Source organism: Octopus bimaculoides, chromosome 10, assembly GCF_046866305.1.
Source record: "Octopus bimaculoides isolate indiv1 chromosome 10, ASM4686630v1, whole genome shotgun sequence".
NCBI lineage: Eukaryota > Metazoa > Mollusca > Cephalopoda > Octopoda > Octopodidae > Octopus > Octopus bimaculoides.
Genome location: NC_142937.1, coordinates 86,369,137 through 86,387,031, shown reverse-complemented (window position 1 = coordinate 86,387,031; position 17,895 = coordinate 86,369,137). Strand labels below are relative to the sequence as shown.

General features: G+C 33.7%; 1 protein-coding gene across 1 annotated transcript in view; it reads left to right on the top strand.

Moving 5' to 3' along the window:
• Positions 1–17,441, top strand: part of LOC106881622 (uncharacterized) — a 136,314-nt gene extending 118,873 nt beyond the window's left edge. Inside the window, exons 51-62 of the mRNA XM_089358941.1 lie at positions 304–357; positions 1,481–1,534; positions 2,724–2,777; positions 6,746–6,853; positions 7,538–7,591; positions 8,453–8,488; positions 9,894–9,929; positions 11,347–11,722; positions 13,778–13,890; positions 14,911–14,982; positions 15,471–15,683; positions 15,900–17,441. Of these exons, the coding sequence (XP_089215067.1) occupies positions 304–357; positions 1,481–1,534; positions 2,724–2,777; positions 6,746–6,853; positions 7,538–7,591; positions 8,453–8,488; positions 9,894–9,929; positions 11,347–11,722; positions 13,778–13,890; positions 14,911–14,982; positions 15,471–15,683; positions 15,900–16,043 (1,314 nt within the window). The 3' untranslated portion in view covers positions 16,044–17,441. The remainder of the gene's footprint in view (positions 1–303; positions 358–1,480; positions 1,535–2,723; positions 2,778–6,745; positions 6,854–7,537; positions 7,592–8,452; positions 8,489–9,893; positions 9,930–11,346; positions 11,723–13,777; positions 13,891–14,910; positions 14,983–15,470; positions 15,684–15,899) is intronic.
• The last annotated feature ends 454 nt before the right edge of the window (positions 17,442–17,895 follow it).

Genomic DNA, 17,895 nt, shown 5'->3' with positions numbered 1-17,895 from the left:
TTGGTCAATTACAGTACTTTTTCTTATCGACCCAGAAGGATGAAAGGAAATGTTGACCTATGTGGAATTTGAACTTAGGGCATAAATACTTAGAACAAATACTGCAAAGCATTTTATCCGATGCTCAGACTATCATATTATTCTCTTGATAAACCATTCACATACTTTTACTGAGTCTTTTAGTTTAAACACTAAATTAACAAAAAAATTTAGCTGTGAGTTGTAATTATTAACTACGCTAGTAGTACTCAATAATTTACATGCATTTTTATTTTCTATTCTTTAATCTTCCTTGAAAAATAGGGACCACTTGGACCAGTAGGAAACAAGGGACTTCGTGGACAACCAGGACCAGTGGTAAGTGAACTGATCATCAGTATCTACAGATGTGTTTGTCTTATCAATAACTGTTTCTATTTGGTGTTCCTTAACAATAGTTATATCATTGTTATTTGTCTTAGTTTAATCAGATGAAAAGCTATAAGATTACTAAAAATTATATTAAAATTAAAACATAGTAAAATATACTGAAAATTATAATAATATGAGCGCTGACAATTGTGAATACACAATTGAAAATGCACAAAAAATTATAAGTGAGGAAAATTATATTGAATATGTGAGTATTGTAATTTGTTTGCAGCACTGCCATGTGTGGAAACGATAAATGTTTGCAAAACCTTTTGAGCAATCGATGCAGGCAAAGAGCTAAACAAAATATGTGAAATGATGTCAATGAATGAAAAAAAAAAAGAAAAGATATTATATTACCTCACCTAGATTGCCTAATGATCCAATATTTCAGAAAAAAATTACCTTTTTTCAAATGCAGGAATGAAAATAATCAAAGTGTGTGGAGAAATCTGGTGTTATTCAAGCCATGTACATGGATGTTGTCAGTAAGATGAGAGTTAGCAATGAGTACAGCAGTAAATTTAGTGTGCAGGTAGGAGTTCACCAGGGCTCAACTCTCATTTCCCTCCAATTTATCCTGGTCATAACAGAGGAATTAAAGACCAGTGGCCCATGGGAACTTCTCTGTACTAATGAGATGACCTTGTTCTTGTAGTGAAAAGCAGATTGTATGATGCTTCTGTATGAACAGCATGTAAATACAAAGGACAAATGAAGACTAGAAAGAAATGAAGCTAAAATGATCTGCTGGATATACGATGCCAGGGTACACATTCAACAAAGTGCAAATATAATCAGAAAAAAAATTAGTAATTGGACATAAGAGGAATCAGATGTTGTATGCAAGAGAGAAGACAGCTGCATAATGAAGTACTGATCACTAAATGTAAATGGAACCCTTATATATATATATATATATATATATATATATATATATATATATATATATAAGCGGAAATGATATACGTATATAAATGTAAATATACTTCCCTTGTAATTTGTATGTTATCATAATAATACTGTTTTACCACAATAAATATGTATTTTTTATTTTGTATTTTTCTAGGGTGAGAGTGGACCTATTGGACCAGCAGGTGAACCTGGAATGAAAGGATTGCCAGTAAGTATGGGAGATCATGTGCATAAAAATATATAAATATACATTTTATTAATAGGGCAAACAATAAGAAGTTTACTTTATAATTACATGGTCCTGGATTCAATGACATTACATGTGGATTTCTTCATTCAGGACTGCAACTAAAATTGGATACACAGAAGCTCTATAGAAGCCCTTTTCATGGCCTGTGCTAGTAATTCAAGGGGCCAGCTTTGGTCACTGACTTTTAAATTGAAGGACATAATAGTATGTCTATTTGTTTGCCTATTAAATACTCTAATGATCAAAGTGGTGTGTGTGAAATTCTTGATTTTTGTAACTTTCTACTGATTAGAAAATAGAAACAAATAATGTGTGTGTGTAGTGGGGAGCTTGCTTGACAATATCTGTGGATGTATTTGTTCATTAAAAACTGGGCTCATTAGTCACCATTGAAACCATAAATGTAAAGTATAAAGTTGTCTGTGTGCACAATGTTCTTAATGGTCAGTGATCGTCTTCCTCGGTCATGAGTGTACAACCATCACATATATTATACATATATGTATATATGTGTGTGTAGATATATTTATAGTTTGTTAGGTGGGGTGGCAATGCCCAAAACTCTCAGACCTTGAGCCACTCTACTACTTCTGCTAAATACTAATATGTGTGTGTGTGTGTGTGTGGCAAATAAAAGGTGGAAGATGGAATATAGGAGAATTTATTATTATTAATCGCAACAATTGTTTTGACCCATCAAGCATTAATCTTTCATGGGTGGAACACTCAACAACTGGTTCAGGAACATCCGGCACTGCAGATATATCTTGTCAGGTGTACAACATATGTTATATGTATATGTTTATGTGTGTTGTGTGGGGAAGTATATATATATAAAACAAACGATAGACATGGAAAATGGAATATATGACAAACTTTATTACTCACAATGATTGTTTCAATCCATCCTGCATCGATCCTACGCAGGTGGGAAACTGAACATGCTTCATAAGGTTACCACTTATATATATATATATATATATATATATATATATATATATACATACCAACAAACATGGATCCCTGGATATTACCTATATATATATATATATATCAACATACATACACACACACATATTTTGTTTTGGTTTCTATGTCATATTTATATCCTTATATTCTACTAACCTGTTCATTCTTTACTTTTCAGGGACCCAGAGGCCCAGCAGGACTTAAAGGAGACTCCGGAGTGAAAGGTGCCAAGGTACATATGGAGTTTTAGTTCTTTTAAAGAATCACAAGTAGCCGCCTGGTGGAGTATTTTCCTATCTTCCCAAACTCTTGGAGGAATTGAAATCATGTCACTAGTGTTTCACTGTATTTATAGCAAGATGCATTCATTTCTAATATACAACCGTATATAGGTTACAGTGTGGAGGCACAGCTCTGTGCCTCACATATATTAGAGGCCAAGTGTTCGTTGTCCTGATATGTGGGATTCAAATCTTAACTCAAATATAGCATAAAAAGAAAGATAGTATCACTTTTCTAAAGCAAATTGGGCTAATGTGTAATTGATAAATATAGTGTGTGTGTGTTTGTGTGTGTGTGTGTGTGTGTGTGTGTGTGTGTGTGTGTGTGTGCGTGCGTGTTAGGTGAAAGACAAGTAAATTACTCATATTATCACCAGCTAGAGTGAGATAAATATAAGTGTGTGAAATAATTGCTTAATATATTGAAAATGTTAGTATAAAGAAACTTGTTTATCCAGTATAGAGATTATATAAATATATGACTAATATTCCTTTGTTAAAAATTATATTATGAAAATTTATATCAACTTTATACATAGACCTCATCATTCTAAGCTTTGTTTCTAAATTTAAAAATTCATTTATAAACTATTGACAGAGAGCCAACCATGAGGTCTTTAGCATAAAAACCATTCATCTACCTTTAAGTTTCTTTGCAATCGCCAGATTACAGAACGTGACATTCTGTCATAGTCCCTCTCTGAGTCAATGAATGTTCAAACATAGCGGCTTACTTCTAGCAAAGTGCTTGCAGTTGTCTCACTGGGAAAAGGCTATTGATGGTATCTTGTCCCAACACAAACCTGAACTGCATCTCATTTTTCTTTCTAACCAGTTGCACTCTTTCATGATCTGGTCCATCAGTTTAATACTTCTGTACTTGCCACTTTCCAGTGCAGGTATTCCAAATCATAAGAACTTAGATCATTGACATAAGCAGCTCTGTTATGGCCTGGAGGAAGCCTAGAGTCTTACTGGCCATATCAAAGCCATTTAGGTATAAAATATACATTTTCTTTTGGTTGTATTCCTTGAAATGCCATCATGCACCTACTGGGGGCATGAGATATTTCAGGGTTTGCTTCAAGAGAGAAAGTATATACATCATTAAAATTGCTTTTCAGAATAAAATTAATTATCTCTTGATAAAATAACATTATCTTATTAAAAACACCAAAAATTTTGTTATTCTATAGATGTAGAGTTAATCCTTAAGTGATTATGATAAAGAACTTTGTTCTATTCTATTCACAATGTCATATTGTTGTGAATCTGGATTCAGTTCTAATGAAGACAAAAGCTAGGAATCACCTGAATCCACAAAGCAGAGCTGAAGATCACGATCAACAAAACAATTCCATGTTTTAATAAAAGCATGAACAAGAAACAGGAACAAACAAGTCATTGAATTTTCTGTTAAAAATTATGATTGATTTCATTGTGTGAAGCTTTTCCTAATTTCTCAGTTCACATTTTCTTTTAGTTCAATTTAACCCACAGTACAGTGTGCGGTTCGATTTAAAAAGAAATAAATTAGGTAATTTTCATTTCCCTATGATAATACTTTTGTTAGAAGGTGCACAAATGAATCAAACATTTCTGAGAGGTGCAGAACATTAAAAGAAAAAATGTGGGGAACCACTACACCAGAACATCTCTTTGGCCCTTGCAACAATTGGAGATGACACTCTTACATCAATCATTGTGTACAACACCTCCCTGTACTATATGACTGAATATGCAAATGTTTAATATGTGACCTACCTCACCATATATTTTCAGCATCTCAACGACTGTCCCTGATGTTCCAGCTGCCTTTTCTGCCTTCATATCCATATTCGTGCTTTTGACCATACTGCTGTCAACTTCACTGGCTGGTCCCATTATTGGGTCTATTTGGAGCATGCTCTCTCTCTCTCTCTCTCTCTCTCTCTCTCTCTCTCTCTTTCTCTTTCTTTCTCTCTCTCTCTCTCTCTCTCTCTTTCTTTCTCTTTCTTTCTCTCTCTCTATCTTTCTCTCTCTCTCTCTCCCTCCCTCCCTCTTGCTATGCATTCTTTTAATCCAACAACGTCTCATAGAAGTATTTCCACATCTCTTTCTCTTCTCAGCGTCAGTGAGATCATAAGTGCTACTGTCATGTTGTATGCATTTCTCTCCAATGACGTTCAAATCCTCTTTGTACATTGTTTTGCGATTTAAAACATCTCATATTTCTAATTCTTCTCTCATCAAAGAATTACTTTTAGCTTCTCACCTTTGCTAAGAATGCCTAACACCTAACTTCTCTAGTTTTCTTCTAATGTTTACACTCTTCTCTTTTATCTTTTATTATCTCTATCTCACATGCTATTCAACCACCATGTCACCTTCCATTTAGCTAGAACCTTTCACCAGCCATAAATCTCATCTGCTGCTGGTTATAGGCCTACTCACAGAAATTCCCAGTTCTCCTCTGTATAAGGCCCAATCTCTTCTTCCCTTCTATCACATATATTGTGTTAATTTAAAAAGAAACCCTAATATGTTTAAATAATTCAGTTATATGCTTATGATTCTAGTTTTTAAAAACAAGTAATTTGGTATTGGGTAAGAAAAGAAACTTTATATTAACACAATGAAAAGAAATTTGAAGTTGGTGCAATTGATTGGATATCAAATTACTAACAACAGGGTCAATAATTTATGTTTTATTCTCCATGATGTGGTATAGTAACTAGACATTAGCTAGGTTTTAGTGGACATGCAAGCCTAGATGTTAAATAATAAGGAGTTTATTGCATACAGTGCTTAAGTGCATTACATCTTGTTGGGAAAATAGTAAAACAGAAGACAAAAAAAACAGTTATATGTCAAGTAAAGAAAGACAGCAATGAAAGCCATAAATGTGCATGTGTTTCCTTTTTCATATACATTGCATATTCCAATGTTAAATTCAACTTAGATTGAAAGTCAACAAACAAAGTTTGCTTTAGAAGCGTTGGGATGTATTGAAAGATACAGATAAGGAAATAATTTTATTCTCAAACACAGGATAATGCTAATAAAATAGCATGAACCTGTTCATGCCACATTCCAAAGTTTAACCTTTTATGAATTGAATCTATAGTAGAGGCAAGATATCGAACTATAGATGTGATATTAGTGTGCATGTTCCTGGATCTCAAATTCAGAACTGCTGCAGATATTATACAGCTTCTAATCAGAACTGTCTATTTCCTTTTAACTCATTTCATTCAGACAATACTCTTTTACTCTTTTACTTGTTTCAGTCATTTGACTGCGGCCATGCTGGAGCATCACCTTTAGTTGAGCAAATCGACCCTAGGACTTATTCTTTGTAAGCCTAGTACTTATTCTATCGGTCTCTTTTGCCGAACCGCTAAGTTACGGGGATGTAAGCACACCAGCATTGGTTGTCAAGCGGTTTGGGGGGGGGGGGGGACAACCACAGATACACAAACATATACACACACATACATATATATATATATATATACATACGACGGGCTTCTTTCAGTTTCTGTCTACCAAATCCACTCACAAGGCTTTAGTCAGCCCGAGGCTATAGCAGAAGACACTTGCCCAAGGTGCCACGCAGTGGGATGGAACCCGGAACCATGTGGTTGGTAAGCAAGGCACTTACCACACAGCCACTCCAGTGTAAATAGGATCCAAATCATTTGGGAATGTTATCTCTGATAGAATGGTGACTTAAACTGAATAAGAATTATTTCTCGTCTCTCTAACATCATTAATAAAACTCCCTTATGTCTTAGTCCATATTTCTGTTCTACATCTACAACTAACCGTTGCTGAAGTGACTCACATCTATTCTCCCTTTTCAAATGCTGCAGATTATGTTTGACATAAAAGACATGTGCCAGTTCTAATGATAATCTAATTAAGTGTTCTAATTTAGGGTCATCAAGGACAAATTGGAGATTTAGGATCACCAGGACCTATCGGACCCAAAGGAGAACCAGGAAAGAGAGGCAGAGCTGGAAAGAGAGGAAGCAAAGGACCAATGGTAAGCGTTTAAATATTATATTCCAATTTATAATACAGAGTAAGAGGTTAATAAATAATAAACTATCGTAGAAAGTATAATGTGCTTAGAGCCAATGCAACAGTCAAATCCACCAATCGAAATTGAGAAGCAGTGGCATCGCTAGGGAATTATCAACTATTTTATTGGCTTGTAGTGTTGAGTTTCATTTCATTGACAGGGAAAATCTCTGAAGTAGATCCTATACAAAGAGAGATTTATCTCACTTGTTCTTAATTCTAATATGTATATGTGTATTAATAGCTCAAGCACTTTGGAGCTTAAGAAAATAATTAGTAGTTTATTTGTCATTTATAACAACTTTCTTTACATAATGTAGGATCAGCATGTGCTGAATGACATGACTTAGCATAATAAGCAGCAGAAACATGATGGAATCAAGGAGAGTTTCATTGACTTGCTATGCGACTTCAATTTCAGTTTTTTTTTTTTTTTTTTTTTTTTTTTTTTTTTTTTAAAGAAAAAGCTTGCTGCAGTACAGTATTAATAGAGAGATACATTTACTGAATATTATTAGAAACTAGATTTATCTGTCTTTCAACTTCAGAAGGGCTTCAGTTTATTTAAGATTTTTTTTTACTCCACTCTCTCATACTCTATAATCAATTCATTATCATTTTTTTTTTTACCTTTTTACAATTATAGGGACCACCTGGACCTGAAGGACCACCAGGAGCAGATGGACCACCTGGACCACAGGTAAGCATTACATTAATTTTACTGTACTGATAAAACACATTTTTCTATCTTGGTACCTCTTATGAGATAATAGAACATAGTCACTAGAACTAGTACATAAGTGATAGTATGCACCAGTATACATGCAAAGTTGCACACATACATACACAGAAACCTGCACACAGACACATACATAAATGCACACATAAGAATAATTACTAGGAAAATAGGCAAGGGATTTGTATGACACACAAATACTATACCATATGGTTGCATATGTGTGTTTGTGTACCTATGTAAATATGTACATATATATATATATATATATATATACGTTGTGAAGATGCATGGCTCAGTGGTTAGAACGTCGAACTTACGACTGTGAGGTTGTGAGTTTGAATCCTGGGCTGGGCTGCGTGTTGTGTTCTTGAGCAAGACACTTTATTTCACGTTGCTCCAGTTAACTCAGCTGTAGAAATGAGTTGCGACGTCACTGGTGCCAAACTGTATCGGCCTTTGCCTTTCCCTTGGATAACATCAGTGGCGTGGAGAGGGGAGGCTGGTATGCATGGACAACTGCTGGTCTTCCATAAACAACCTTGCCCAGACTTGTGCCTCGGAGGGGAACTTTCAAATAATTCCTACATGTTTGTACCATAGTAACATATCAAAATCAAGTTTGTAGACCCAGTTTGTTGCTTTAACGAGCTGATTTGGTGCCTATTGTAATAAACCTTTGTTGTTAAAAAGAACAAAAAAAAAGATTATCTAAAGTGTATATTAAATGTTCTGTTTTACAATATCAGTTTTTGGTTTCAGGCACTTGGATATGTATAAATTCTATACTAAAATGTTTAAATATATCATTTTTTTGCCTCTCAGGGATTGGAAGGACCACCAGGACCTAAAGGAGAAAGTGTAAGTATGATTTTGCTAATAATTATCTCAGAGAATCAAATGTTTCTGCCAGAACATTTGCTGTGAATGTTGAGACAGATTTATTTGATATTCTTTGTTTTTGTTGGAGGATTTGTTTTCCATCCATTAGTCACTGGAAGTAATGCCTGTAGCTGTTTCAGTTCCTCTGGGCTAATGAATAGAGGTAAAAATAGGTGTTGAGATCAATGCTGTTAATGATGTCCCAAGATCAAGGTGAACAGTTAAATGCAACCACAACAAAGAAAGGCCAAGACATAAAAAGTAATAAGGTAAAATTTGTAAAACTGTTTGTTGGTGAGTAGAAAGATCTAGAAAAAGGTCATCATGTTAATGTAGTTTCCCATATTCTGAAATCTGGTGGAGAACGTCATCGTGTCGTTTAGCTCCAGGTCAGTTTTATTGAAGTAGACCTGTAATCAAAGGCATTTCAACAATGGCCACACAGCTATTCTGTCGTATTTATAAATCTAGTATAACATTAGTCATTATTTCATTCCCTTTTTCACTCACTCAGACCTGGGCTGTTGTGTCTTAATGTACCCTCCATTTGGACCTCCTGACCAAAAATTAAATAAATAGTTGCATATACAGCTCAAAAGTAACGGTTGCAAGCAAACTAATGGACAAAATTGGCTGCATCTTCTTTTTCTATATGTGCCATTCATTACTGTTTTACCAGGAATCTAGCAAAGATGATATTCAATCTCTTCCCACAATAGTGGGAATATGGCATGACGGGATTGAGGTAGAAGGACATGATATGAGAGATATTTGTTTGCTATTCCTTGCAGGTTTAACAAACACATAGAGGTTCCCTCTTTTTCTACAATAATACTGTAGTTATTGTGTAACTCCATGCCAAGCCAGATTGAGTAGATCTGGGATCAAAGACATTTTCGCCTTGACTATCTTGTTGTTCTAGAATTATCTAGGATTATATCTTTAAATATGACCTTCCTTATTGAAGACTATTGGGTAGGATATAAAAAAGATTTAACTGCTTTTCTAGCAGATTGAGCATCTATATAGGGACTCTTTTGTGGGTTTATTTTTCAATATTGTAGCCTTTATAGCAGTTACAAAGGAATTCAGAATTGGAACACTTCTGTAAAATGGTAGAATAACAGTTTTCACTAGAAAATAGCTAAATTGCTGCAGAGTATCTAATATGTAAGTCACCTACAATCTGAAAATATAGAAATTGTCAGAAATGTTCTAGATTCTTTAATTAATGAAATAAATTCTAACACTTCTTTAGCAAACCTTAAAATTCTTGGGGGGTTTTCATGAATAAAATGTTCATTATTTTCCTTCATGTTTACTTTTTAAACAATTATTAAGAATACAATACAATTCAATATTTCTTTTTTGCCTTATTTTATAGGGAATGACTGGACCCAAAGGAGAACAAGGACATACTGTAAGTATAATATTAACTGTTAAAATGAACAAGAAATAACCTCCATAAAGAACGCTGGATTGAAGCCATTATTTATTCATTTCCTGGACAAGCAAATATCTAACAGATTAAGGGAATAAAAAATGGGGTTTTAGTGTTTAGGTATTTGTTGGTATTAGGGTTCTTGATTTAATCCCAGATCAGTTATGGCTGAAAGGACCTATGATGAAATGCATTTCAGCTATAATCAGCCCACTTTTTAAGGGTGTCTACGAGTAAGACTATATGCAGTTTTTTTTATTCTTAACTATGTTGTGGGTGATTTGAGAAAGATTTGACTGTTATTTCTAACAGATCAAATGACTACTAGAGGCTCCTTTATTTGATCTGGTTCACATTGCTGGTGACCAAAGGAAATCTAATAACCATTACTGTACATAGAAAATAGGCTAATTTTCAGATCAACAAACAAAATATTACGAAGATGTACTTGCATAGCAAGCGACCTAATCTGAGATTGTGTGCTGGAACGAAAACAATTGCAGTGTGGAAGGTGTCTATAAGCCATTTAAAATAACACACAAAAACCCGTTAGATTCACTTCAACATTCAAAGCGACGAAAATATTTTGACAAATTAAATTTAAATGTTGAAGTAAATCTAATGGTTTTTATGTGTTATTTTAAATGGCTTATAAACACAAAATAATACTTAGCTGCCACAATTTCAGTCAGTGATGACTGTAATGCAAACCTTCTTTATTGGTTAATCAATCTCCTTCCTCTGCTTATTGGTTTTTGATAGAAATGCAGTGAAATTATGCATATTAATGGAATAAATAGTTTTGAATAATGATAACAAGGCTACAGTTTTAGATGTGAATCTCAAAATTGATATTTTCTAGTAACAACTCTGGAAGCTGATGTTTTCATTGTTTAAGTGGCATAAAATTCAATTAAGTTATCATCTTTTAAAGTTTCTGTATAAGAATTTTACCTTAATAGGGTCCACTAGAAACCCACCTGTAGGTTATCGCTTTATAGTAATGTCATTTACTTGGAGTTACTATGTGAGATCTTTTCTTCTATAAGAGTCCCAAGAATACAAGAGGAGGAGAATTTACCATGATATCATCTTGTTAACTTTTTTGTTACTATATTTCAATTGTTTTTATTATTTTTAAGAACAATGAAGAATCATGTAAGCTAAATTTGTTTATTATTAAGCAAGTGTTCAGAACAGAGATTAACATGAAATTTTCATGGAAGGCTTAAATTTAGAACACTTTAATACAGGGTAGTCTCAGGAAAGTTGGTATCAGAAGGGTTAAAGGTACTGTGTGAAAGGTTTTCTATAATAAGTCTACTAATGACCACAGGTGGAGGCTATTTATATTTGTATCATGTACTTTAAAACTGGTGACTCTTGATTTGCCTAGGGACCAGCAGGACCAGCAGGAGCTCCTGGAGAAGCTCAGGCCATTCCTCTTGACTACTTGGGTGGCAGACCAAGACACCAGAAGAGAAAGAAGAAGAAGAAGAGGAAGAAGCGATCACTTGATAGTAAAGAAGTTGATGAGGATGATGACAATGAAACCATTGATGGATTGAAACAAGTAGAAGGAATAATTAAGGAAATGGCCAACCAGAAGATAACCATCAAGGAAGGTCTTGAGGATGTGGTTAATAAAATGTTTGAAGAAATTGATGAGCTTGCAGAAGAAATCAAAAATTTCAAGTATCCGAAAGGAACAAAAGAAAATCCAGCAGTTTCATGTAGAGATATTTATCTAGGACATCCTACCTTCCAAGATGGTAAGAAAGTTTAATTTCATTAAAGTACAGTTTTATATTTAAGAGATGAGGAATTATGTACATTATTTACATTATTTACATTTGACAGATATTTGTTCTCATCTTGTTTGTTGTTAACACAATGTTTTGGCTGATATACCCTCCAGCCTTTATCAGGTATCTTGGGGAAATTTCAAACCTGGGTTCTCATTCCTAAGGTATTTTTCGATATTATTATTACTGTTATTATAATTATTATTCAGTTCACTGCCTGGAATTGAACTCAGAATCTTGGGGTTAATAGCTTGCGCTTTTAACTACTACACCATATTTGAAATTTAATTCTATCTAAAATCCTTTAAATATTTCATGGAATTTTTCCCTTATAGAAAACACTTTCTTTGCTAAAATTATCCTGCTTTAAACTGAAAACATTCTGAAAATATTTTATGATGGACTGAATTCCTTTTTGTACACTTTGTAGGCAGGATTCATGTTTATATTTCAAAAATGAATTTATAGGTACACTATAAATGCAAACTAAATACAGACAATTCCTTTGACACCTTATGTGTGATTATGTGGCATCAGTAAGTTTGGTAGTGATCAGGAATGCAAAAAGCAATATAACATTTTTGATACTCATCCCTGAATAGAATGGTGAAGTAAGGGTCAGAAATGAGGTCACTCTGACTATTTTCAATTTCTTTTAACACTTTATCAGATCATTATTTACATTATTTACATTTGTCATCTTGTTTGTTGTTAACACAACGTTTCGGCTGATATACCCTCCAGCCTTCATCAGGTGTCTTGGGGAAATTTCAAACCTGGGTTCTCATTCTTAAGGTATTTTTCAATGTTTATTATAACATGCTTTCACTGCACTACCGAGCGCAGCTCTGTGTGCCTTGGGTATGTGCTATGGTTTGCTGTGATGCTCTTATGGTTACTGTATTGAAAGTGTTTTGCATAGGATGTGTGCAGTGCCCAGTAGTGCAATTTTCTGTATATTATATATATTTGTAAGTCCTGGTCTTTTATTATTATTATTATTATTATTATTATTCAGTAGTTTTATATTTATAACGTGCTTTCACTTCACTACCGAGCGCAGCTCTGTGTGCCTTGGGTATGTGCTGTGGTTTGCTGTGGTGCTCTTATGGTTACTGTATTGAAAGTGTTTTCCATAGGATGTGTGCAGTGCCCAGTAGTGCAATTTTCTGTATGTTATATATATTTGTAAGTCCTGGTCTTTTATTATTATTATTATTATTATTCAGTAGTTTTATATTTATAACGTGCTTTCACTTCACTACCGAGCGCAGCTCTGTGTGCCTTGGGTATGTGTTGTGGTTTGCTGTGATGCTCTTACGGTTACTGTATTGAAAGTGTTTTGCGTAGGATGTGTGCAGTGCCCTGTAGTGCAATTTTCTGTATGTTATATATATTTGTAAGTCCTGGTCTTTTATTATTATTATTATTATTATTATTATTATTATTATTCAGTAGTTTTATTTTTATAGCGTGCTTTCACTTCACTACCGAGCGCAGCTCTGTGTGCCTTGGGTATGTGCTGTGGTTTGCTGTGATGCTCTTATGGTTACTGTATTGAAAGTGTTTTGCATAGGATGTGTGCAGTGCCCAGTAGTGCAATTTTCTGTATGTTATATATATTTGTAAGTCCTGGTCTTTTTGTTATGTATTTGTCTGAATAATTTTTTATTATACCTAAGGCACCTACTAGGATAAGAATTGTTTCTGCTTTTAGATTCCACATTTGAGTTACCTCTATTTCCAGGTCTTTGTATTTTGAAAGTTTTCCCATTTCTTTTATTATTATTATTATTATTATTATTATTATTATTATTATTGTTATTATTATTATTACTATTATTACAAACAAGATGAGGACAAATAGATGTTAAAGCAATGCTACTGCTGCTGACAATGATGGTGTTATTCTGTTGACATAATACAGGAATGATATTGATTTCTAACATTCATAAAAAATACATTATGATTGCAATGGGTGTTTGTTTATTTTAGAATGAATTACATTTTGTTTTAATTTAGGATGGTATTGGATTGATCCTAACATGGGTGCTCTAAATGATTCAATCCATGTATGGTGTAACCTGACGGCCCATGGAGAGACCTGTGTCTATCCTCTGCGAAAAAGAAGAATGGTAAGATGTTATCCAATCTATCTAATAAAAAAAAACAAAACAAAAAAACATAATAAGAGTAGAAAATCAGCCTAGCAACATCTATTTACCTTTCAGTAAATGAATTACCTCTACTATAAGTACTGAGTGTTTTTCCCCATTTGTAAGTTAAAATTCTGATGCATGCATGCATGTATGTATGTAGTGGAGGCGCAATGGCCCAGTGGTTAGGGCAGCGGACTTGCGGTCATAGGATCGCGGTTTCGATTCCCAGGCTGGGCGTTGTGAGTGTTTATTGAGCGAAAACATCTAAAGCTCCACAAGGCTCCGGCAGGGGATGGTGGCGAACCCTGCTGTACTCTTCCACCACAGCTTTCTCTCACTCTTACTTTCTGTTTCTGTTGTGCCTGTAATTCAAAGGGTCAGCCTTGTCATGCTGTTTTACGCTGAATATCCCCGAGAACTACGTTAAGGGTACACGTGTCTGTGGAGTGCTCAGCCACTTGCACGTTAATTTCACGAGCAGGCTGTTCCGTTGATCGGATCAAGTGGAACCCTCGACGTCGTAAGCGACGGAGTGCCAACATGTATGTATGTAAGAAAGAAAAAAGTGGCATTGTCCCTGAGCTGGAGACAAGATAGTGAGATATGTGTGTGTGTGTATGTCATTATTCGGTTTATTTCAAGAATTCTTGCCAATAGAGAAAGGAAAGAGCTGATTTCTAACCTAGATCCAAGGCTCCTTCATTGGAATATCAACAACATCAACAGGCTATTTTTGCTTATATGTATGTATGTATGTATGAATGTATGTATGTCTGTCTGTATGTATGTATGTCTGTATGTATGTATGTGTGTATGTATGCATACATATATATATACAGATTCCATATAAAGTTGACTATATACTGAGTTCAAATCAGTTGAATCTTACAAATTTGTGGCCTTGATTTACAGTCACAGAAAACTAATATGTATTTCTTTTTATCTATATATATTTGCCTTTTATTTTATGCTTTATTTTTATGTTTCCTTTCAAAGGTTATACCAAGAAAATGGGACAGAGATAAAAAGGAACTGAAATGGTTCAGCGAAATTGAAAATGGATTTAAGGTAAATATTACCCTGATTACACACAGAAGATGCTTCAGGCATATCTATGATAGGACTAAATTGTATTAGATGCAACAGATACAACGATGATACATCTATGATGGAACTAAATGTTAACATTCATTAGATATAATATGAGTTCAATTCCTATTGAAGTTGGTTTTTTCATTTTTGCTTCTGCTTTCGATTAACTAACCAAAAATAATAACTACCAGTCAATAAGTACAATTCATTTAATTAACTGCTTTATACTATAAAATTTGTGGTCTTGTGTCTTCATTAGAAAACATTAGTATTAAACTATATTATGTCTATACACATCATTATGAGGTGTGTATATATATATATATATATATATATATATATACATATATATCTGTGTACATATATATAAATACACACACATATATTTATATATTTGTGTGTGTGTATATATATATATATATATATATATATTTATTTGTATATATTCTTTTTCTTTCCACCAGATTGAATACAGTTCCCGAGTACAATTAGGTCTCTTGCGATTAAACAGCAACTTTGTTACACAACGCTTCACTTACTTCTGCTCGAATTCTGCGGCCTGGTACGACCAGGATTCTCAAGGATTTGAACACGCGCTGACTCTACTAGGAAGCAGCGCGCATGAGTTTGAGACGAGAGATCTTGTAGGTAGTGCAGTGCCTTTTGATGGATGCAAGGTAAGTTGAATAATTAATGTTTGTGTATGGTTGGGTGGAACTTTTCTATGTTTATGCCTGTCTTTGTTTTGTGAGAGGGCGAGATTTTTTTTTTTTTTGCATACTTTCGTATTTTTGTTTGTTTTATCTTTTTTTAAAGAACCATTGAACAGAATAATTAATTCACTTTCTTCCCTTTTTTTTTCTTTTTTTTACCTTTTTTCCCCTCTTTTACAGAGCCACCGGACGAACACGTATACAATGTTCGAGATACGTACTCACAAACTGAATTGGCTACCAATTGTAGATTTTATGCCAAAAGATTACGGTGAACCTTGGCAACAGTTTGGGTTTGAAGCTGGACCTGTCTGCTTTAGCTAAATTCTTTACTCCCCACCCATTTCCTTTTTTTTTTTCGCATGGGATTTCGTTCCAACACACAGTCTGGTTTTGTTTGTTTTTGTTTTTGTTTGTATTTTTTTTTTTGGAAAAAAAAAAAGAGAAGAAAACAATCACTGTTAACAACGATCACCAGGCTGAGTATCACAACTGTTTATAAATAATTTTTGTACAGAGAATTTATATTCAAGGAGCGTTAATAAAAAAACCAGTTAACTGCCTCCAAAAAAGGCTTTCAGTTTTTTCAATGAAGACAGTTGCACTCTCCGTGAACAAAATGGATGACCAGTCTAACATCGAAAACATTTAGCTGTGTTCCCACTATGTTGGTGTTTCTTTGTTGTTGTTTTTTTTTTTGTTTTGTTGTATGTGTGTGTATGTATGTTAAGCCTCACATTGTCTATTATGCTTCTGTGGTGGAAAAAGAAAAAGAAAAGAAAAAATTTATAATCAAGAAACAAAGACTAACAATTCTCGTGATGCTAGATTTAGTGTTTCCTTAAGCCATGAAGACGTCAATTTTATAGAAAATAACACAAATGAAAAAGAAAATGTTTCCATTAGATTATGAAATCATTATTATAAAATCATTATTTTTTTTTGTAACTATAAGACATTTTTCTTTCCTTTTTTTTTTTTGAGTTGTAAAATTCTTCTATCGTAAAGAACCAAGTTGATTAAGAAAGAAATTAAACGATTACCCAACTAGCAAAGCTGGGTTTCTCTCTCTCTCTCTCTCTCTTTCTCTGATCTATAATTCTTTTCTGTTTTGCTTGTTTGTTTGTTTTTTTCATTATTACTTTGTTTTAAGTTTTTCTATTGCATTATGTAGTATGTAGTATATATATATATATATATATATATATATATATATATATATATATATATACATATATATATGTATATATATGTGTATGTGTGTGTGTGTATGCTATAAATATATATAACACACACACACACATATATATATATATATATGTATATATACACACACATATATATGTATGCATGGATGTGTATGTGTATATATATATATACATGCACATACAAGCATACATATGTGTGTACATATGTATATATACATACACGCATATGCATACATATATATGTGTGTGTACATATGTGTATATATATATATGTGTGTGTGTGTGTGTGTGTGTATATGTATGTATGTATACATATCTGTGTATATATGTAAGTGTGCATTGTGTGTCATGTCACATCAGAATTTGCTAGCCAGAGGAAAGAATAAATAACATTGGCCACACCAGCAGCTCCAACAGCTGCAATAAGGTCACCGAGTCATCAGAAAAGCAAAATCTGATAAATAACGTGAATTGAATATAGATGATTTGGCAAAATAAAAGAAGTTATTTTTTATTTGGAATTTCTTTTTATTCTGCAATTAATTCCTGCCTTAAATTAAATAAAATGTAGAATATGTGGTTACCATGGTAACAAATTACGTGGATGGGTGGGGAGGTGCATGGTAGAAGTTGTTTGAAGTCATAAGGGCATCGTGTATTCAAGAGGTTCACTTCAGAGGATGTGTAGTTTGGAGATCAAGACGTCTTTCCTGGTTAAGTCATTACTTCACTGCATTGTGAATCGCATCTTTGTTACTACAGATACGTGATTAGAATGCCACAGGAAAGAATCGACCTCAGGACTTATTTTTTGTAAGCTTAGAACTTATTCTATCGGTCTCTTTTGCCAAACCGCTATGTTACGGGGATGCAAACACACCACCATCGGTTGTCAAGCGATATTGGGAGGAACAAACACAGACACACAAACATATACACACATATACATATATACAACGGGCTTCTTT